Source organism: Takifugu flavidus, chromosome 22 (genome assembly GCF_003711565.1).
Source record: "Takifugu flavidus isolate HTHZ2018 chromosome 22, ASM371156v2, whole genome shotgun sequence".
NCBI lineage: Eukaryota > Metazoa > Chordata > Actinopteri > Tetraodontiformes > Tetraodontidae > Takifugu > Takifugu flavidus.
The window spans coordinates 1,334,587-1,357,310 of record NC_079541.1 but is presented as its reverse complement, the minus strand read 5'-3'; the positions used below and the strand labels follow the sequence as shown (position 1 = coordinate 1,357,310).

Below are 22,724 nucleotides of genomic sequence, written 5' to 3'. Positions count from 1 at the left end.
TTAAAACAAACGACCACAAAAGCTGCACGAGTCCGACCACCGACACACGGACGGATAGATCGACAACAGTCTGACTTCCTCGTGTCACACCTGCGGGCGTCACGACAGCCGATGGAACTGAGTGAGATCATCGGGGAACAGAATCACACGCATCCTCTGTTCTCCATGAAATGTTAGCATATGGGGGGGGGGGGCATGTTTGGCTGACAGGTGCAAATGTATGGCGTTATAGCCTTTAGCCGTAGTTTAGCATCGCTCCACCAGTGTGTGAACGTTAAGTGAAAAAGATGTGTAAGGGAACATGTGTGTCAATGCAGCTGTTTCCCCCCATATTTCATGACGATGCGCCTCACGGAGAGACAAGGGCCCACGCACGCTCTTAACTCCTGGGAGACGGGGGGCCCCCAACCCACATGGTTCAGTGGAAGAGTATGGGAGGTCTACTGGTTGGTTGGTGTGTGTGTGTGTGTGTGTGTGTGTGTGTGTGTGTGTGTGTTAGGGCAGGCACCTTAAACCCTCACATAGTGGCTGAACACATCATTTGAATTTTTTCTCCTGTCTTGCATTTCAGAGCAAACCACCCCCCCCAAGGTAACAAAACAACCAATTTGGATTTTTAAAGCACTTTTGAAGCAGTTTGTGTTGTTAAATAGTTATTGAAAATGTCCTTTTATTCTTCTCTTAAATCATTAGGGGGTCTGCGCTGCTGAAAGAGATTGAAATCTGGCAGGGCTCGGCCTTGACAGTCAATCTGAGTGCTTCTGTCTTCTATCTCCTATCACAGGACCAAGCTGGGGGGGTGAGGGCTGCACTTGTCACTTCTGGGTGATTTCTGAGATCTGACCATGAAGATCACGGTCTTAGGGGAACACTTCATTGGCAGGGTTAGCAGATTTATTTCCAATGGCGTGACCCAAATGTAAAAAAGGAAGCTGGATGTTTCCGGCTGTCCGGGACGGAGAGATTTGATGTGCTCGTAAAAACCTGGGGTGGGTTCTGTTTTCTTACCTGGAGCTGCAGCGGTCCCAGGCCCGGAGTGGCCGCGGCGGCGGCGGCGGCGGCCATCGTGGTGGGGATGAGCTGGAGCGGGTAGGGGTCACCTGAGTGACAAGAAGAAATGACAGAAAACTTGAAGCGTGATTTCCGTCATCCCGCTTTCATCCCTCTCTTCCTCCTCGCCTCACCACCCCGCGCCCCCCCACTGCAGCTGCTAAAGCCGTCTTTTGTGTGTGCCACCGGTACGGCCTTAATGAAAAGCCTGATTGTGTCCTCCTCCTTAATACCCCTGACAAAGAGCAGCGGAGTGAGGGGGTTCTGATAAAGCGTGCCCTCGCACCATAATTAAGGGCCGCCACTGCCGATTGCCCCTCGCTCTTTTCCCCGGGATGCTTTCAGTTTCTACCTCCTCTGCATCCTCCTTGTTGTCATCTCTTCATCCCCCTCTCACCTCTGCTCAGTGTCTGCCCCCGCCCAGAATGATAAACAGGTAGCGGGGTGGGGGTGACAGGGGTGCACGCTGTAATCACTCTGGGAGAATGAGGAAGAGAGGGAGGAAGAGAAAAGGATGGAGAGGAGGCTCGGAGACCAGGGGAGGAGGAGGAGGAGGAGGAGGAGGAGAGGCTGATAAAGTTCTCAGGGGCTTGACCTTGCCTTTCTGACCTGGACCTTCAGCGCAGTGATCAGCCTCTCGGCTGTTCCAGGATCTGCTACTTTAAATATACGTGCCCACAAAAAAAAAAGCACGCGCGTCCGTGCACATTCGCATATGGCCTTCCAACTCATCTGACATATTTTCCCATATTACTCAGTTATGAAAAAAGAAGATATAAAAAAAGCTGAGACATTCTTTTCTGTATCGGGGGGGGGGGGGATTATTTCAGGACTGTGTATTTTAGGAGATGGGCCTTTTCTGTGTGCTTGCTGGACAAACATGAGCTGGATGGATATTTATGCTCCTCGTGGGGGTCGCCGTAACAAAAGCGAGAGGGACGGAGAGAAGCAAACATGTTGCACTTGGCTTAGGGGGGACAGTGACCTCGCAGGGCAAGGAGAACATTTCTCAACTCAAACACGCCGAAAAGAGCAAGAACGAGGCGAGAATGTGAAAACATCATCATTCCCCCCAGTGTTTGCTCATAAAATTACTTATTTTACCATTTAAATTCATGACGATGGCGCCAAAAATCTCTTCTCCACCTTTGATTCTTTTTTTTCTTTATTTTATGGTTTAGCTCCGCCCCCTCATCTGGAGCTGGAGCTTTACCACCTTTCATGGAATAAAATCACCGCAAAATTCTGCTGTCAAAATACAAAAGACCCAAAATATACAGCAGGGAATGCTCGACTATAACCTACTGAATGAACAGACCTGTTGCCACTAGAATTCCAACTCCGGGATTTAAGGAAAATCCACATTCAGCTCTGTAGCATCAACGCGAAGCGAGAATTTGTCGGCGCTCGAGCCGCACTGCGGAAAACTACACGGACTTTGAAAGTTGCCAGAGAGTTTTCTCAGGGGCGGCCCCGTCCTGGCGCGGGCTGCCAATCCGGCTGGACTTGGCGGAGGCAGTGAAAAGACAAGCCCACCACTTGATGGGGTATTTACGTGGGCAGTGGGTGAAGATGGCACTAATTAAAATGGAGCGGACTTGTTTGGGAAGCTGTGAAACTCCAAGGGGTTGGGGTGGGGTGAGCGTGCGCGAGCTTGCGGCGGCGTGGCGCGCCCGAGAGTTGAAATAGTTGGGTTTTTTTTCCCCCTCCCCTGTGTTACAAAGCGTTCTCTGCCTGCCAGGACGTTTGTGTGTTGTGTACCGTGTGTGTGTGTGTGTGTGTGTGTGTGTGTGTGGGCTGAGTTGGAAGCATGTTCTGGCTGCGTCCTGTGTTAATGTGAGGAGAACCTGGGGCAGGTCACATTACCACCCTCCATACCCCCCTCTGTTAACCCCCCCACGGCGCATTTATTCCCAGCATCCCCTGGCAGGCACCCACCACTCTTTCTCTCTTTTTCTCTCCCTCTGTATCATGGTAAACAACACATTGCCACACAGCCGGGGCGCGATAGCCAAAAGAAAAAAAACCCATGCAGGATGCCTGTATTTTGTTGCTTTTATGCATCAAAAAATAGACAAGACAAAAGGACGGAGCCAAAAGGACTGAACATGAGAGGGAGATAAAGAGCGAGAGATTGAGAGTGTAAACAGGAAGGGTGTACTTGGACTGGTTTTTCACTTAAAAGAGAGATGTTTTTGGAGGGTCCAGCTCGTCATTTGGGACACGATCCAACTGTGTGTGTGGGAAAAGTCAGATTCCACCTTGTCGGGTGAAAATTCACCACATGTCAAGCGCGAACCTCCAGACTTGATGTAGCCGTACTCACTGCAGCCAGGTTTGTAGTTGAAGCCGGGGGGCATGAGGAAGCCCTGCTGGGCCGCGGCCGCCGCCAGGGTCCTCTGGTCGGGAGGAAAGACGGGAATCATCAGCGGAGGGAGCTGGCCCTGGACCTGCTGATGAGGGAGGCGGAAGGCGGGGGTGATGGATTTGGGAAAAAAGGGATGGAGAGAGAAACATAACGCAGGTTTTAAAGCGATCACGTTAGACGTCGACTCACTCGTGGGTCCAACCTTTCAAATTTACAAAATCAAATCTTTTCCCTCCTCTCCTCGCAGCAGCTCGCACCGACACAACGCCGTGCACGCCCGTACACGGAGAGCCATACCACTTCACAAGGTTTCCAGGATTTTAAAGGGAGGAGGGAAAAAAAAGGCTTCTTCGCTGGGTGGCTTTGGCAGAGATCGACAGGAGAGAGCGAGAGAGGAAGAAGAGGAGAGAGGGAGACCGAGAAGTAGGAGACAGATGGTTGCACTGAACAGAGATCTGCCAAAAACAACATACAAAGACTCTGACTGACTGACAGTCAGAGGAGAGCGGCGGCAGCAGGAAGACGAGGAGAAGTTATCGCTGGGGAAGTGGCGAGAGAGTGGGGAGTTCTATCGACCTGCGAAGAGGTGCGACGGTGAAGCCGCAGACGGGACGCCAACCAAAATTCTGCGCAACCGTTTCCAGAAAGAAGGAAATCGACGCTCGCAAAAAACTGAGCAACAACTTGGACGCAGCGCAGCAACTGCAGAGCCCATCATGAGCCTCATAAATCAACTCTGATAAAATAGTTTCTTTGGCTGCCGCTTCTGTTTTTAGATCCGTCGATGGCAACAGGACAGCAAGGCTGCGCCTACACTCCGCTGAAGTATGATAAAGACGACGAGCGAGTGCCGATTGTAAAGGCTGAGGAGTAAAATAAAATGAACATCAGAGTCGTCCGCCTCTCGTCTCCACCTCTCCCCTCCTGCCGTTTAATAAAATTGCCACCTTGGCCTTTGGAATCCAAACCTTGACAGGGTTTGCGGGCCTTTGCCCTTCACTTCTGCCTGAAAAGCACTTTGTTTGCACGTCGCAGCTCATCGCTCCTCTCCTTTCTCCACTCTCCCGCTTCCAGTTTGCCGGGAGGGCAGTGAGGTAATAACTGAATAAGATAATGGGCAGATAAAAGCTGTTTGATGTAGAAAATTGATCTGAAATGATGAAAATGGCTGGAAATGGCCACCCAATCACACGATATCTCAGAGATGTGGCCGTGTGAAGTGGTGCGGGCTTCACACACACACACACACACACACACTCACACACACACACACACACACTCACACGCACACACACACACACACACACACACACACGAGTCGTCCCTCGGTGCTGAAGGCTCTTTTTCCGGCTGTTTCGTGTGTATTCCTCAGGTTTCTCAGGGTGTATGCACGCTCTTGTTCTGTAAACACCTCCTGAACGTGTGTGTTTGTGCGTCCGCCTCCCCCACTTCCTCTCGCTCCTCCGTGTTGGCATGAGGCAGCCAGCAGCACTGTAATCAAACTATCAGCGCGCAGGGGGAATAGTGCTCACTTCAAGCGGCTCCTGCGCCCCCCTCCCTTACACCAAAAACAATAATTACTCCACCATTTTGGTAAAGCGTCCACCGATCAGAAGGGAGAGGCGTTCCAGCGCGACGCTCGGACAGGACCCCCGCGGGGACGAATCACAGACAGAACTGTTCCGCTTTGCCTTTCAGGCCTAATTGGACATATGCTGGAGTGGAGCTGGCTAGAAATACTGTAATGTACCGTAGGGAGGAGGAGAGGAGACAGAAAAGGAGAGGGATGTATAAACATACATCCAGCACACACACACAGCTCATTGAGGGTCTCGTGGCCTCGTCAAGTTTCAATTTCAATTAGACTATCAGAGAATTTACAAGTGTGGGTGAGAGTCTGGAGAGAACTGCTGCACATCTCCGCGATGGTACATGGAGATGGAGCAACAGATGGTAGGAAGCAAAAGAGCCACGGAGGCTGGAGGAAAACAGGAAGTCATAGTTTGGAGACCCGCTGACCTCCGCAAACACACGCGGGTAAACATGGCTGAAAGGAGGCTGAATGATGTGCATTGTCTGTGGAGGGTGAGGAGGGGTGAGGAGGGGTGAGGAGGGGCGAGAGCACCACATCCAGCAACAGATCATGTGATGCGGGAACACAGAGGTGCCCTTTGCCTTTACGTGCCGTTAGCGTCCACTTTATAGCTTAATGTGATATTTATCCCAGCGCACCGACGAAAGTGAATTATGTGCTCTGTGCGTTAGCCTCATGATCACAGAGGAAACTTTGAAGCTGAGAGGAAGAAAGGAGGGGTGGGGTGGTGGTTGGGGGGGTGCAGAGTGCTTCCAAATTAGAGAATAAGAATCAGAGACAAAGAGATGCATTGACAGAAGGAAAAGAAAAGAAAATCCTGGGAGAGAGAGTGAGGCAGAAGCGGAGAGCAAGGCCAGATCCAACAGAGAATCTCCAGATCCGCAGGAAGGGAAAAAGGCGCATCTGATGCAGCTGACGCTCCGGGGACCAGCGGCGTTCCGCACGTCGGGCCTAAAGTGAACAGGAAACCCTACAAGTCCAACATCAGACCGCCGCTCCTGCCGGCACGGGGAAAAAGGAACTCTGCATTTTATCTGTAAAGCTCCCGTCTTCATCCAAATCTAAAGCAAACAAAACTCCAACTCATCTGAGCCCCCCCCCCACACACACACCCCTCTAATCAAGGAAACGTGCACGGAAAACAAAGAGAAACCGACGCCTGTGAAAATGTCTTCCTAAGGACTTTACGGGGGTGAAGGGCACAGAAAGAGAAGTTGATAATTCACCCTGACGAGACAAAAGGACTAAACAGCAGATAGATGGAGCGGAATGAGAGCGAGAGACAGAGAGAGAAGGAGAGAGAGAAGAAGAAAGTGAGGGAAGCCAGAGTTGGATAATTGGCAGCCAGGCGAGGCTGCGTGCGCCGCGCGCCAGGCGGCACAGCTTGAACTTAAAGCGCCGCTGCGGCGTAATGAAGATGTGGCCGCTAATTAACATATGGGGTGCAAAACAGGTTGGTTGGCGCACTAAAAAACTCCAAGGTAAAGTTATTATTGGGGAGTAATTAGCTCTGTGAAGTTAATGCGCCGAACAATAGCTGCCAGCGCCGCGCAATATGGCTCGCTTCTGAGCGCGCGAGAAAAATAGCCCCCGCTAAAGTGCGAGTCCCACAGCTAAAATCTGTTGGCGACCATATGCTCCGGCAATTAATACAAGACCTGGATGACCTATTGCTCAAGAAGGGACGTGCGAGGGATTGAACCATTAATTAATTTGTAGGGGGGGGAGGGGTTGTGTCAGGTTTTGAAACTTTCTGGACAGATCCCAGATCAGCTGATGACGAGGTGGCGTCCTGTTATGGCGCGTACAACGTAATCAAAGCTCTCTTTTGCTCCTCTCTTTCCTAACATATATCAAAAGTATAGGTTGTGCGTGTGAGGTGAAATTGAGTTAACCGTGTCAGTAAACCCTAACGGGGAGCTTGTTAGCCGCCGTCGCCGTCGCCGTCGCCTCCGCGTCTGCCCCTGCTTAAACGAGTTAAAGCATCAGCTGGCGTCTCTCGGTGTGTCTCCCTCCCTCAGTAACGACGGCGCTCCAGACGTGAGATGAAAGACGGCCAACAGGGAGGCAGTAACCTGACGGCGTGTTGTGGATGGACGCCTTTGGATTCATTAAGCCGGGGCTCGCGTCTCCCCGTTCCTCCGTATCAAATACGCCGTTTGGTGCGAGCGTGCGCGCGACGCCTGTTCCCACCAACCGCGCGCCCGCCCGCTCTCAAGGTAAGCTCCGAGCGTCTCGGCAGGTGAGCTCCTTTCATCCCCGTCGCGCTTCTCTGCGCCGCGGCCGCCCTCCGCGCCACCGGGGGGGAACCTCAGAGACACGGCGTTTAATTAGAACGAGTGGAGGCGAGGAGGAGAGCAAAGGCAGCGCGAGATGCACTCAGGCCTTTGAGCTTAACAAGAAGGCCACTAGCAGGGGGTGCGCACGTGCGTGTGTGTGTTTATTTCGGTGTGCTGTGTTTTCATGCACACACATGTTCTTGGTTAAGCAGCACCTTGTCTTCAGTGGCGCTCGGGGGGGAGGTTAGCTTAGTGAAGAGTAGAAGATTGAATTAAAAACCTTTTTTGTCATAGAAACAATGAGACCAAATGGTAAACTTAGCATTAGCATTAGAACTAGCATCGGTCGCGAGTGTATAAAGGCCAAACTGGCGCTGGGGGCATTAAGAAAGGTAGAAAAGGACAGATGACAGGTGAGGTGGACTCGTGTGCGCTGGTTGGTCACTCAGATTTGTGGATTTTGATGTGTTGGGAAGATCTTCGGGGGTCTGGTTACAGATTACCCCAAGATAACGTCGGACCACCGATGACTCTTGACCTATTCATGAAATATTTGCTCAGCTGGGAGGTGACGCGCACGTGTCGCTGGCGTGATTTGGATTTTCATTGTGGGCCTAAAAGACAAAACTGGACACACGTGACGATGATAATTTGTCCTCCTTTCATGCGAGATGTGTGTCACTCTTCTCTTTTTTCTGAGCCGATTATTCGTTTCATTTCATCACCTCATCCGAGTGGACCTCTGAAAGTGCACATCACGGGCCTTTGGGGCTCCGGGCCTCACAAAGGCAGAGGAACACACACGCACGTGCGCACACACACGGAAGGACAGCTGAACTTGGTCTCGTTAGGGGCAAGTGCAATCATAAAGGGTCTATCAGAGAGAGACAGACAGACCGACACACACACACACACACACACACACACACACACCATTGTAGGCCATTGTACTCTGGGATTGTGTGGACAATCTCTTCATGAATGATTGAGCAGTTCATTCCTCCACCAGGTCGCATGTTTGATCACCAGGCGAGCGTGCGTCCCGTTTCAATACGTGTGCACGATGCGTTTCCTCGTGGCGTAGGGCGACGTATGCGAGCGGGCAGGCCCCAGCGAAGGGCGCGTCGGTGCGCCAGTGACGGGACCCCGTCGATTGTGTGGGTCTTCTAACGAGCCTGCCTACAGCTGCCTCCGCCTGTGAGAAACTATTGTCGGGCCCGTTCAATGGAGGGACGCTTATTTGGGGAAAAGGTTGCAAAGTCATGGGAAAAGGGAGCTTTGTCTCGACGGGGTCGTGAGGGAGTGAATCATGAGCGGACGTGTTTATGGCTTAACACACACAGCTGCGGCGAATACACACACACACACACACACACACACACACAGAAGAAGAAATGGATGCTCAAGAATGCACAGAGAGCTCCTCAGAAACAAACACGTGCCTTCTTTTTTTGTCAAAGAGGAGACAAAACGCGAACAATGCGCGACTACAATCGCACAAAGCAAATAAACACAGCTGCTATAAGCAGAATTATGGACAAACACAGACACGCATGCGATCACAAGGCCTCTTATCACACAAACTCTGTATGGCTAACCTCTTGGGGGGAAAAGGAATGTGTTGTGTGTGTGTGTGTGTGTGGTGTGTGTGTGTGTGTGTGTGTTCCCCTTGGACAGAGTGTCTCTTATGACACAAAGCCCAGCTTTCTCAGCTCAAAATTCAGTGTCATCTGCTTTTACAAAAGAGCGGGCTATTCGTTCCAAGCCACCTGGACCAACACAGAGGCTCCAGTGTAGCACCCAGCAGGACAATGCTTCCATTTTTAAGTGTTTCATATATATGCCCGCCCATTTTCTTATTTTGGGATGCCGATTTTCACAGGCCTTTTTCTTAGATTTCTACTTCAACTTCTATCAGAGGTGCCTCAATTAAAAGAGAAATCAAATAGTTTGGGGTCTGTTAGCTCCTGCTAATGAGGTCCGTTAACCAGCTGCTAGCTGCGGTGGTGGAGGCTGTATCCGAGGCGACCTGAGCTAACTGCTGCACTTTTTGGCCGCAACATGAATGTGTAAGCAAAGGAACCATTTTCAATCACATCTCAACAGCTTCGCGGCCTCGCGGCTCAATCAAGCTCCTGCTCGCGCCGCGAAAACACCTTCACAATCACTCCAACACAAATGGAATAAGACGAAAACCTCCCGGCTCCGCTGACAGTTGTGATGCGGCAAATTTGATTTTCTGCGGTAAGGACTTGGAGCCCGTCTTCTACTTCTGATTTTAAACAGCGATCGCCTGGAAGGAGGGGTGGGTCAGGCCCCAGCCACAATCGCAATCAAAGGATTGCCTTTGTGTGCGGTTCAGACACTGTCAAAAACGCACAATGAGAGCGGCGGACGGACGCACGGACGAGACGGACTCACCTGGATTTGCTGCTGCAGGAGGTTGATTTTATGTTGCTGCTGCAGAAGCTGCTGCTGTTGCCGAGCAATCTGGGGAGCAGAGCGCACAACACAACGTTATACACTACATGCAGCAGGCGTGCGTGTGCGTGCATGCGCGTTCCCCTGCGGGAGCCGTGACACGCGTGCAGGCTGCCGAGGCCCCGCTTGCACGACAGAGGGTCGATGGCCCGCGCTGAAATATTAAAGGCTCCATCTCGGGTGGTTTGGCAGCAGAACGGACGGCAGGGTCCCACGGACACGCTCCGCATCGCCCCTCCATCCGCTCTTTCCAATTCTTTCGTCACACTCAATTTGGAGGCATCTTCTTAATTTCACACATTTATTCATGCACTTTTCTTTGCGTGCCACCTCAGCTGTTTTACTTCTGCCCTCGTTCCTCATCGTTCCTCCTCTCAGAGCTGGAATCAAGCCTGTAAATAAGCCTCGCAATGTTCTCTGCTGAGGGATGCTCTGACCGAGGGCGCGGCCGGCCACTCTGTCGCTCACTCCTGGGGTGTCGCCTGCTCTGCCGATCCCTCCCGGGGGCGGGAAGCGGCGGCACGGCGAGGGAAACCCGTCTCTATGCAAATATACGGCGGCCTTCGCCAGGGGCCTGTGAAAACTGTGGACGTGGTTGTATCGTTGTGCGGCATCCACTCCCACTCTGCACCCCCTCAGCTCATTCCGGTGCTGCATCCATGTGTTTGTACTCCCAGGGGAACGAGTCTTTTGCAGCGTGCGCACGTGTGCGTGTGCGGAGAAGGCAGACCTACACTCTAAAAATCTAGATGCCACCATTTTAAGAGAAGCTGCGCTCATCTTTTCTGCCGTTGTAACACCTAAAGGTGGTGAAGGATCCTTTCTGCTGGGGAATGAGGGCGTTTTGGGGCCCGCGACGCGCTCCTCTTACCTGGTCCTGCTGCTGCTTGGCCAGCTCCATCTGCTGCCTCTGCTTCTCCATCTGCGAGGCAGCCAACTTCTTCTGCTCCTCGTGGGCCGCCAGGAGCTGCTCCCTCAGGCTGCTCAGCTGGCCGATCATGCCCATGAGCTGGCGCTCTTTCTCCGCCAGGCTGTCTGCGGTACCTGGCCGTAAAGGAAGGGGGGGGAGAGAAGGGGGAGACCGTCACACTTTGAACATGCAACAGACGAGGTTACGCAACAAAGAATTTATGGAATGATTTCCGAGGGAGGGTGTGTTCAAAAACAAATTCTGAGGGACTTTCAGGTACATTTGGATTTACACCTTAAGACCCTGAATTGGCGTCTAAATGTGTTAGAAATCAGAAAAGATGTGGCTGAAACAGTAAAATCTGCAGCTGAACATGTTCTCCCCCCTCGCTGGGAGATTTTCATGGCTACCAGCAGGTCAGGAAAGATGCTAGGGGAGAGGTCAGAGGTCAGGGGCAGGAAGGAACAACAAAGCGGTCTAATGGTAACCCTGGCTTGTTGGTCAGCCTGATATATGAGCGGTTGGGGGCTTTTGATGGCGTGGGAGGAGGGGCATGTCAACGGAAGGTGCGTTCAGGCGGAGCGTGTACGCACGCCTCGGAGTTGTAAAACCAGATGTTGACTTATTTTGCCGGTCACAGAAGGCTGGCGGCGAGCGCCCGAGCAACATCCATCACCGTCTTTACGGCCGTATTGAAGGAAAGAACGCAAATCTGGCAAATGGGAGATCTGAGCCAGCCTCATAAGCTTCGCAAACAAAAGAAATCCGCGGCCAGGTTGGAAAAACCGACGTTCCGCGCTAAAACTTTAAAAACGAACGGATCCGCTGGCATTGAATCATGGGTAAAGTTTCTGAAGCGATGGCGGACGGCCGCGCCGCGCCGTAATCGGAGAGAGAGTGTCTGGTGTGTGTTTACCCTGCAGTCAGACAGCCTCCTGCTCACATTTAGCATGGCCTGACCTTTGACCTGTCAGATCCCAGCATACCAGCTCCATTACACATACGTGCATACACACACATACACACACACAAATACACACATGGCCAAAATCATTCAACAGGATGTAGTTAAAGAGGCACAATCAGTTACAATCAGAGTGTGCACCCATGTCTGGTCATATGTACTAGTGTTTGCCTACATGCGCCTGTGTGTGTGTGTGTGTGTGTGTGTGGTGTGTGTGTGTGTGTGTGTGTGTGTGCGCGCGTGCACACGCAACAGTACAATCCCTCATTGTTCTTCAGCTGCTACCTTTAACAGGCCACATTCCTGCGCCAGCCAAACCAGATGAGGAAGAAAGACAGAGGGGGGCAAAGCGGGGGGAGGGAAAGGGGGGACTCAGATGGAGGGGTGAGGGGGGTGGGGGGCTCTGGCTGCTGACCTGCCCTTTGACTGTGCAGGAAGGTGAGAGTCATCCATTTGTCCTCCCGGTGGGTAGCCACCGTCTCAACTGCCTCCGCTGCCCACACCGGCCACCCCTCCCCCGCGTCCCCTGACCACCCCCACCCCCCCCACCACCCATGCACTCCATCCATCCGCCAACAATGAACAATAAAGGCAACTGTCGGGAGCGGTGGCTGCTGGAAAAATAAACAGGCGGCTGTCCTAACTCACAGGCCCACCTTTGTAGAGTCTGAAACGTGTGTGTGTGTGTGTGCGCGCGCATGTGTGCAAGCTGACCAAGACAAGAAAGAGCCTTGTGTGAAAAACGCTCAAATGGAGGGGGGCATGGGTGGGGAGGACAGGCGGCAAGTGGGGGAGAAAAAGGGATAAGGAGGGGGTTGCAAAGGTGAAGCGATGGATCAAAGGAGCCTTTCTTGTGAGGGTTACTTGTTGGGGTTACACACACACGCACACACACCCTCGTGCACAGGCACAAATGCAAACACGGTGCGACTGAGCACTCCTGTGCCCCGTGGCGTGCACGTTGAGGTGGTGGGACATTCCGAGGTGTGTGCAAATGAATGCCAGCCTTCTTCGAGCGTGTTGTTTGGATATCAGCAAAGTTTTAGCAGGAGAATCCAGCCCATAAATCAGCTCCTGGCTCGGCTACGCGGATCAATAGCTGGTTTCCTCCATCGCGTGCACGTGCACAAGGCATCTAACTAGCAAAATTAAAAATAAACCGTCTGATGCGGCTTCCCTGCTTTTAAATCTTACACATGTGTGTGACATAATTAAGCAATTAGTAACAAGCTACCACTTGTCACAGTGTTTTCAGGGCTAATTAATTACCCCGTAACCCCCCCCAGTGTACCCAGACAGGGCAGGGAGGACAGGGACAAGACACAGATTTAATAACTGAGGGGAGAGGAGGAGGGGAGCCAGAGATAAGACAAAAATGCTCATCTGGACGTCCAGTTTCGCAGTGCAGATTCACCGACCCCGTTAGAAATGAATAACAGTGATTTCACGGATATCTTCCCGTTTGTTTGGGGAGATTTTCTTTTAATAAAATCTTTTGCGTGTGTTTTGCGAGCTTTACTGGGCGATTTGCGGAACAATTGGAAAACTGTTGCTGTGATTCATTTAAAAAAAAAAAGGATGTTTACTCAGAAAACAAACTACGACGCTTTATTTAATAAAAGAAGATCTTCTGACTCCTGTCGGATACGTAGAGTCGAGAGTTTCGTCAAAAAGAATTCCCTGTTTTGTGTGTGTGTGTGTGTGTGTGTGTGTGACACCACATGGGGCTTTTATCAAAGCAGCTTCCCAATAAGGCTGACAGAGTGGAAGGCGGTGGCTCACGGCGACTTTGTTCCCCACAAAAAGCCCTTCAAAAGTCGATGGGGGGGGGGGGGGGAATATTCAGCGAGTCAATCCGATGCGTTCAAAACTGTTGGACAAAACTCGTCCGTATGTATTTTTTTGTTACACCATCTTATGTAAGCACTTTCTGAGAGACCTGCAAATACTCGCTCCTTCTGTTGCGCCCCGGCTGCTGGACGCCCCTGCACAGAAATGTCAGCGCAGCGGGGAGCTGAGAAAAAAGGGGTTTGATCAATAGAGCCCCCCCCACCGCCACGCCGCTCCGCCAGGCTCTTTGATTACATATTGCTTTGCTTCCTAATAACGCTCAATTACCGGACGAGAGCGGCGGCTTTGCCCTGGAGTCACTGGGAACGAGGGCTCGCAGTCGCGCACCTCTCCGCGCACGTTTATGTGCCAGCTCTCCTTCGCTGGCGTCAATTTGGGTTCATCTAGAGCTGACGGACTTTCAGACATCACGTCGGCTGCGCTTATCTAATCTTGATCATTGAGAGTTCAGTCATCACTGACAGATGATTTTAGCCTCTTTGCCTCCGAATAAGTCCCGTTTATTCAGCTTGAGCTGGGTTTGTGCGAGTACACTGGCTGGGTGGCGCACGAGTACGCAGCCGCACAGTGATGCTAACAGTGATGCTAAGTACCAAAAGATAAAAGATGAAAAGCTTCTTACTAAAAGGTTTAAAATCATTGGAATAAATGTGGTTACTTCTAGCACCGCTCTCTTGGTCAGGAGCCAGGACGACTAATATGTCCACGTTTTAGCCCCTTTTTTTTTATTACAAATGCAATATTTGTACCTTGGGCGCTTTGCTATTTTGTCATTCAGTTGAACCATACCTTTAATTTCTCCAATGTGCCCTGAGCCCATGGCCAAAAGTTTATCCTTCCAATCCTTTGACAAGAGCCGCTCAATGCTGGGGGCCTCTGTTTAAGGGAGGAGGGGACGGGGGTGCAGAGGGAAGAGAGAGAGAGAGGGAGAGACAGAGAGAGAGAGAGATTCAGTTGGCTGGCCAACATAACAATAAAGCTCATTTAAAGTCCATTTGCTGTAATAAAGGCAGCGGCAGCTCAGCCTAATGGCCACATCAGCGGGAGAGAGAGAGAAAGGTGGAAAGAGAAGGCTGATAATCGAAAAAGAAGAGGAAATCTGTGGAGCAAAAACAAGCGAGAAAGGGAACGGCTAAGAGAGGCAAGGCGAGATAAAGAGAGAGACAAGTGGAGGAGAGAAGGGAGAGAAAGAGAGTGGCTTTTTCCCTCTCACCTGCTGCTAGAGAATCATTAGCCCTGTGGGCCCCGAGACAAAGAGGACCTTAATGCACCCGCCACAATGGACACATTATCAGCCGGAGCTTTGTTTTCCACGCACACGCCACCAAACCGCCGCGGCGCCCACACGTGTGTGTGCGCACACACACGAATTCACTAATTACAACCCTAAATATGGTCAGACATCAGTGTACACACACACGAGCGGGCAGGGAAATGGAAATGTCACACAGGAGAGTCCGGAGTGTTTGTGGACACACACACACACACACACACACACGCACACACGCACACACACACACACACACACAAAGCTGAAGGCATCGCCCCGTTGCAGGTTTTTGACATGGAAAAACAAGGAAGTGAGTAATAAGAGAGAGAGAGAGAGAGAGAGAGATCTACATTTAGGATGCGAGGCCTTGCTCAGGGAAGAGGTTTTAGTGAAAGAGTGAGATTAACCCTGTCCGCCCACAAACACACACGCTTGAATGCGCAAACACCCACAGATACGCAGGAAGTGTGTGCACACTGCCTCCAAACACTGATGCTGGCACCAAGTTTGTTGGTGGCCAAATCATTTCTTATTTTTAACAGCAAAAAGACAGATTTAAGAAAGAAATATCCTCAGTCTCAGCAGCGAGAGACAGAGACTCACAAGGGTCAAATTTAAATACTATTTATGCAGAAAAAGAGAGAGAGAGAGAGAGAGAGAGAGAGAGAGAGCCAGACATAAATTCAAAAACCGTCGTGCTAACTAACCACTGCGATTGTGCTGACCAGGCAAAGGCAGATGAAGACCCACCAACAAGAGCGAGGGCTTCGGCTGTTTCCTCCTCTGCCCTTGGACTCTGACTAATCTGTCCTTGGTTTCCCACAACCACTCAGCCAGTTAGTCAGCAAAGCAGGTTGCATTGCCGAGTCCCTGATGTTGCCTTAGTGCCTCCTGTCAGAGGCCAACCCAAAGAAGACGACAGGAAGATATAATAGAAGGAAAAAAGTCTGCTCCTGTCTTTTACTCCCCCCCAACGCCTACATCCCTGGTGACAGCTGTCTCACCATCACCCCAACAGGTGCTATTAGCCCCCCCGATCCTCCTCTGTCTCTCACTCCAGCTCACTCTCCCTCAACAATGACAGAGGCTTTTAAGCCAAAGAGCTTTGACAAGTGAGAGGGAACAACAAATGGCAGTGTCGCCTGTTCTCTTTCCATCGCGCTGCCTCTCTGTCTCAATCTCCAAGTTATTATTGTTATTTATTAACAGCGCTGCAGTTATTGTCCCCAGTGACAGGCCGGGGCCACTTTAACTATTAATAAAAGGCTTTTTTCATTGTGTGTCGGACGGGCAAAAAAATGGCAAGGAAATGGGCAGGAGAGTGTGTGCGTGTGTGTGTGTGTGTGCACGTGGGGAGAGAGGAGAGAGGAGAGGAGAGGAGGGGAGGGGAGGGGAGGAGAGAGGAGAGGAGAGAGAGGAGGAGAGAGGAGGATAGGACAGGAGGAGAGAGAAGAGGAGGGGAGGAGAGAGGAGAGGAGAGGAGAGGAGGAGAGGAGAGGAGAGGAGAGGAGAGGAGGAGGAGGAGAGGAGGAGAGGAGGAGAGGAGTGGAGGAGAGAGGAGGATAGGAGAGGAGGAGGAGAGAGGAGAGGAGGAGAGGATAGGAGAGGAGAGGAGAGGAGAGGAGAGGAGAGGAGAGGAGTGGAGGAGAGAGGAGAGGAGTGGAGGAGGAGAGGAGAGGAGGGGAGAGGAGGAGAGGAGGGGAGAGGAGAGGAGGGGAGGAGAGGAGAGAGGAGAGGAGAGGAGGGGAGAGAGGAGAGGAGAGGAGTGGAGGAGAGGAGAGAGAGAGGAGAGAGGAGAGGAGAGGAGGGAGGAGAGGAGGAGGAGAGGAGAGGAGGGGAGAGGAGTGGAGGAGAGAGGAGGATAGGAGAGGAGGGGACAGGAGAGGAGAGGAGAGGAGAGAGGAAAGAAGAAAGGAGAGATGCTTGGTATCAACGCTATGAGCTCCATGCAAACCTCGAACAGGAGTTGAAACGAGGGGTTTTGAGAAGGTGTGAAAGCGGGCGTTCTGATCCAGTGGTGGTCCGGAGGGCAGCGGGGGCGTCCCAGAGGAGGTGAAGGAGGAGTGCTGCATGAGAACTGAGGTTGGGATAACTGGGGATTTACTCTGCTGCTCAGGGAAGCAGGTAGTTACTGTATTTGCTCCGACCCTGGTGCTGGAAATGCATCTGTTTTTTTTGTGTGTAACACTTTATGAATTTGTCATGAAATACGGCCGACAGCTGGATGGAAACATGGCGGGCTCCCCTGGCTGAGCCAGGCCAACCGTCACATAATATAGGACGCCGGCGCAACTCTTTCCATGGAGACGGAGGAAGCTGTTCCCAGCGCTGCCTGTTTTGTTGTGTGTTTGTGTTGTGTGAGGTAAGCGGGTGGAGACCGGTGCCCGCGCCGGGGCGTAGGGCCGTGCATTCGCTGCGGCTGAAGGGCGTGGGAGGGGGCAGCCTCTAACCCTGACCAAACTGAGGAGTAAACGCACACAAGAGGAGGAATGTTTTAGACTTCCCCTCAAAACGCCGCGGCTAATACCTCACATCTTGTTTTTAATCGCGTACTTATCAGAGGGTGACGTCGCTGTTCTGACAGTGCACGGCTGGGAGGGCATTCTGGGAAAAAGCTGGGGTTCGGGGGGGGGGGGGGGTGACAATAATGCGGGAATCGTCGGCTATTATCTTGGCTCATTGGCTCAAATGGAGTCAAGCTGCTGCCCTGCAGCCGAGCCAAAACATCAGCGTCCACCTGCCGAGACTCGGAGAGAGAGGAGCTCTGTGTGTGTGTCAGATTGAGCCCCTTCCGGCTTTTGGATCCGCAGCGAGCTTTAGGTTCTGAAGCTGCTGGAGAGTAAAAGAGAGCTGGGAGGAGACTCCTCTCCAGTCCAGCTCTCTCTCTCCACACAATAGCGTCCCTCTCTCACTCGCTCTCCCGCTTTCTTCTTCTATTTTTCACTGCGACGACTTACCCTGAGTCACCGCGAGCAGCCAGCTCTATTTTTCCTATTATCTCATATTTGTGAAGCCAGGACCTTTAAAGGAAATGAAGGAGGGGTGATGTCGAGGAGGTGGAAGGGGGTTCGTGGAAAAGAGAGAGAGAGAGAGAGAATCGGGAAGACAGGAGAGAGCGAGACCGAGAGACGTGGAGAGGCCTGGCCCGATGTGAACAACAAAGGGACCTCTGTGCCAGCGCCAGGCCCGGCTAAGCTCGGAGGAGGGCGGAGGGCCAAGGAGGCAAATGAAGACAAGGAAGGGGGGGGGGGCCCACGGGAAAAAGGCCTGGCTCAGGACCCATGGTCGACTCTTATATTCCAAAAAACAGGCTCTACATTGACTTGGGCCTTGGCTCGGGCTACACCCCGCCCCACCGCCGCCGCCCCTCCTCCCTCCCAAATTGGGCAGGGGTCAGCATTGAATAAGCAATTATACAAGAGCTGGTGGAGTTTGTGTTAGGCTGAGGAGAGATGGTGGAAACTTACCACCTCGCAGCCGAGCGGCAGACAGAAAACCTCCACGCGTAGTCATGGCGATGAGACTATCACCAGGTTAGCCTCAAACGGCTAACGGCTAACAGATCTGAAATGCACCGTTCTTTCTAAAAATGCAACTCTGCAGTCGGGTGGCGGTGTAGCAAAGTGAAAATTGCACAGAAATGGTGCAAAAATAGGAAATTAACATGAGGGTCTTTCAATTTTTCAGTTGCCAAATGTTGAATTTGAACAGACTGCATTCTGCATTATGAAGACGTTCCAAGGAGTTCTAAAAAAAGAGGAATTTGGAATATATCTCCGCACTTATTTACACCCTCGTGACACCGCCCCCACCCACCCCACCCCCACCCCACCCCCACCCCACCCCCCTCTCTAATACACACACTGGCAGCACCGGCGCGCTCCAGAACCAAATGATGATGTTGATATTTGATGATCACTTCATGTCTGGTTGAGCTGGGCCATGTGTCTGCACACATTTTCATCGATTCCTTCTCAAGGCGGGCCAATGGCGCTGTGGCAAACTCGCCGTTGTGGCGCCAAGATTAGCCTGGTATCAAAAATAGGAACGAAAACAAGCGGTTTCCTGTGATAGACAGGTGGACGTATAGAAACCTCACACCTCCCCCAGCGGCTACGGGTAACTGGGGACCAGTTGGTAACGGTGCTTGGCACCAGTCGAGGTGGTGGCCGTGCCTCAGAAAAACACAACCCCCCCCTCCATCTTGTTTTTGCCCCCTACTGGTGCAGATCTCCGAGGATGTGGACGTGCACGTGCGCTGCTACCTGCACCCATAGATGCACCAGCATGACAACAGGAGTTAGTCACCTTGTGAAAGAAGTTAAAGCAACGCGGGACATATGGTCCCCCCCCCCGACAATCGCAGTTGTGTCTCCAAACACATTTTGGGGCGGCACACCTGTTAGCAGCGTGCACACATGCGCGAGTATCACCTGCCATGACGCTTCTATTTAAAACTAGAAGAGCCTTTCTTTTTTATTAGAATAAGCGTTGCGCTGGTAAAGTAAAGGGTAAAAAGAGAAACTTAACTGGGCAAAATAACAGATGCGGCTTTTTTCTTCTTGAATGGTAATTTTAAGGATGCAAAGACGTGAATCTGTGGCGTTCTAAGAATAGACCGGCGCGTAAGGTTTACCGGGGTGTCAGTCAACAATTTGATAAATTGGAAATGCGTTTATCCGAATGCAGCGTTCTGCCCTTCACTCCGCTGCCTTTCCCTAACAGATGGTGTTGTGGGTGCTGATGTCCAATTTGATTTGAACCAAACCCTCAGCCAATTTTTACACTGGCACGAAATCTCGGCGAGCCAGATCCGCACACTGGCAGTCAGAAATAGCAACGGAGAGGGCGCGACATTGTGAAAGAACGATGAAGGGCAAAATCTGGAGCGACATTCGAGAAAGTCGCCGAAAAACTTTTCCTTGTTGTGTGGCTTCGCTCACTGGCTGTACCCCCCTACACACACACACACACACACACACACACACACTTGCTGTTTTTGTGTTAGCTGTAGCGATGCTATCTCCCTGCTGTGTCTTAGCAGGACACAACAGTTCCCTCGGATAGACAAACAGACTTTTTTCTTTTTTTAACCCAGTTGCCTGTCTGACCTCCATTATCGTTAAAATGGAGTTTGATAGCATCGGGACATTTGAATCCGCTGTGGACTAATTCAGTCCGGCCCCTGATAGCTGCTGCCGCTGCACCTTATTAGGGACAAACTATGGGGCCGAGCTCGGATCCCATTTTCATTTTACTGCCTCATACGTCACAGGCTGAAGAGAGCGAGTGTCAGCTGTGGAACTGATAACCACCAAACACTGCCCGCTAATTGCCTGGTTAACAAACACAGCCTCATGAGGGACTTTGAATAGATAATAGGGGTTTCAGATGCAACAAAGGGTCACGCTGTATTTAAAAACTCAATATATTCTTTGAGGAGCCTCTGAAAGGCTCCTCTGACGAGACTCCTGCGGCTGCTGTCAGGTTGGAAACCTCCAGTCTTATTAGATGTGAGGTAACAATCGCCAGTTCTCTTTTTTCTTCCTTCCAGCGATCCAAATTGTTCAAAGATACGAGCCAGAGGTCAAGGAGATTGCTCAGCCAGTAACGATTGAGCAGCACGCAGGCGGATTTTACGGAGGAAGATTTCAGCTTTTATGGGGGTGGTTGGGGGGGGGTAAAAATCTGCTTTCTCATCCTGATTCCTCGGCGAGGAGGGGCTTTAATGCCAGCACAGCCCTGATGTGCGCACGTCTCTCCCTGTCAAAAGCATCCTGTCGAAGTAGGCCAAGACATGTGTAGCTGTGTGTGAGTGTGTGTGCATGTGTGTGTCCTCCGCGCAGGCTCGGGGTGCCATAATAGAAAATGACACTTGCAATCTGTCTCGTGGCAATAACCCCTCCTCAGCGCTCTTGTCTCCACTCCGCGTCCATGTCCTCCCCGTCTCTTGTCACCGCGGAAGCCCCCGGGGGCCACCCTTGTCACTGCGTGGCTTTATTGCATCACTTTAACATGACAACAAAAGAAGACATTGTGCACGGGGTCCGGTGTGCACGGGACGGGAACAGACCGGCGCATTAACTCGGCGAGAGACACACACACACACACACACACACTTGTGGCACTTTTCGTCTGCCTGTCAAGGCGATGACGGGGACGCACAGAGAACAGCGAGACGCTCCTGACACGATAATGTTACTTTGCATGTTGGGAGCCCGTTGCGGTACGACTGGAACCTCTGGTTCACGTGCGCGCGTGCGTGTGTGTTTGCGACTGATGGCTGAAGACTGTTATTTTTCATACTATCATAGTTTTGGCCCCCGTTGTCTCTTTGATTGACAGTTGGCGTGGAGCGGCCCCGCCGTGCCGGCCGGCGGAGGCGGGACCTGCCTGTTTTAGTTAGCGCGGACGCTGTTGACGAGTACAAACAGACGCGCAGACTTCTCTCTCTGTTTACAAGTCTATTTGAATCTTGACATTTGTCTCCGTCTCTTTTTTGTCTCTTCTCCCCTGCGTGTGAACGTTTGTTCCATCTGCGCACGGACCGGCACGAAAACAGAGCACATTGTTGGGCCTCAAGAATAGCCCGCATTGTCCCGCGGACGGCTCAAAGACGGGGCGACAGACATGTGAGAACCATTAGACCAGTGGCAGCAACAGTCCAAACAGCGCTGGAATGCTCTGCTGACTAGCATGTGTGTGCGTGTGCATGGGAGTATTTGTGAGTCTGACCTGTTAGAGTCTGAGTGTGTTTACATGAACCTGAGGATCCCATTTATGGGCCTTTTTCAGAATCCTGTTTTTCTCGAGCGGATCCGGGATTCTCAAAAACTGCAGCCGAGCCCTTCCTAACGACTCCGACAAAGCCGAGTTGGTTACAACAAAATGGCGCCGATGAGGGTTTGAATCCCGGTAAAGACGGCTTCTGCGGCCCGGAACCACCTGATTCTGCAGCACAGCTGCGCACTGAAGAAACATAAACCCTTTTAACACACAATCACCAGCTCAAATGTCACAAGGAGCCCCACCAAGCTGTGAAATCTCACTTTCAGAGTCTTAATGGAGTCGGAATTTGCCATTTATTTAAATCCAGGCTTTGATTTCAACCCTGTTTTAAATACGTCTCAAATAAGTGCATTTTGCGTCCATAGCATAAATAACTGCTGTTGAAAGCGTGTTTAGCGTGTCCACTGATTGGTTATTCACACAAACTATGGATCAGCGCGTTTAACTGACTGAAGGCGTGCCAAAGGGATGTCAGCACACTCAGATGTGATTTGTTCTAAATCGGGCGCTTAATAAAAGGACACAAGCAGGCAGTAAGTAACGGTTTGGATGTATATCAAATCAAGCCCGCTCGCTGGAAAATGGCCTTTATTCATTATTTTTATTCTATCAGTTCTGTGTTAATCTGATCAAAGCTTCGATTCAACAACTTAACTGTGCGAATGCATTTTTTCTTCTGTGGGCTTCATAAAAACCTTCTGTCACAGCTTCTTTTCTTCGTGGACATTCCTGCCGCACTTTTTCACTTTCACTCCCTTTTTTCCGCCCGGCTGTGACCAACAGCCGCGTAAGCAGAGTTCAATAAATCGGCCCCTCCCTGCGACCGTATATCCAGCCGTTTCCATAGATTCACTGTATCAGCCAGCGTATGGAGACGTGTGGGCCGCCTACGGCCGTCACGATGGGGAGAAATAGGGAGGGGTGAGCAGGGAGGCTGCAGGAGAACACCATAACACGTCCTCGGATGCAAAACACGGGGGCACGACGTGCACGTGGAAAAGGTGAGGGTGACATATGATTAGCGGCGGTCGCAGTCAGAGCAGAGAGAGAAGGTGGAAAATAAAGGCAGCGTAAAGTAACGAGGCCGAGGAAGACCCTGGAGAGGGGACAGAAGCTTTAGTGTTAATGTGAAGGGTGTGTGCTTTTAGTGTTGGGGGGTGAATGTCTA

General features: G+C 51.6%; 1 protein-coding gene across 14 annotated transcripts in view; it reads right to left on the bottom strand.

The window, feature by feature from the left end:
- The window catches only part of sox5 (SRY-box transcription factor 5), a 150,257-nt gene that overhangs the window by 18,689 nt on the left and 108,844 nt on the right, over window positions 1–22,724 (bottom strand). For 10 of the 14 annotated variants that reach the window (XM_057022612.1, XM_057022608.1, XM_057022609.1 and 7 more), the window contains 5 exons: window positions 14,287–14,373; window positions 10,644–10,816; window positions 9,713–9,781; window positions 3,377–3,503; window positions 1,009–1,100 (listed from right to left, as the gene is read on the bottom strand). In XM_057022612.1, the coding sequence (XP_056878592.1) occupies window positions 1,009–1,100; window positions 3,377–3,503; window positions 9,713–9,781; window positions 10,644–10,816; window positions 14,287–14,373 (548 nt within the window). The remainder of the gene's footprint in view (window positions 1–1,008; window positions 1,101–3,376; window positions 3,504–9,712; window positions 9,782–10,643; window positions 10,817–14,286; window positions 14,374–22,724) is intronic. The other 4 variants (XM_057022611.1, XM_057022623.1, XM_057022616.1 and 1 more) reach the window with 3 other exon arrangements.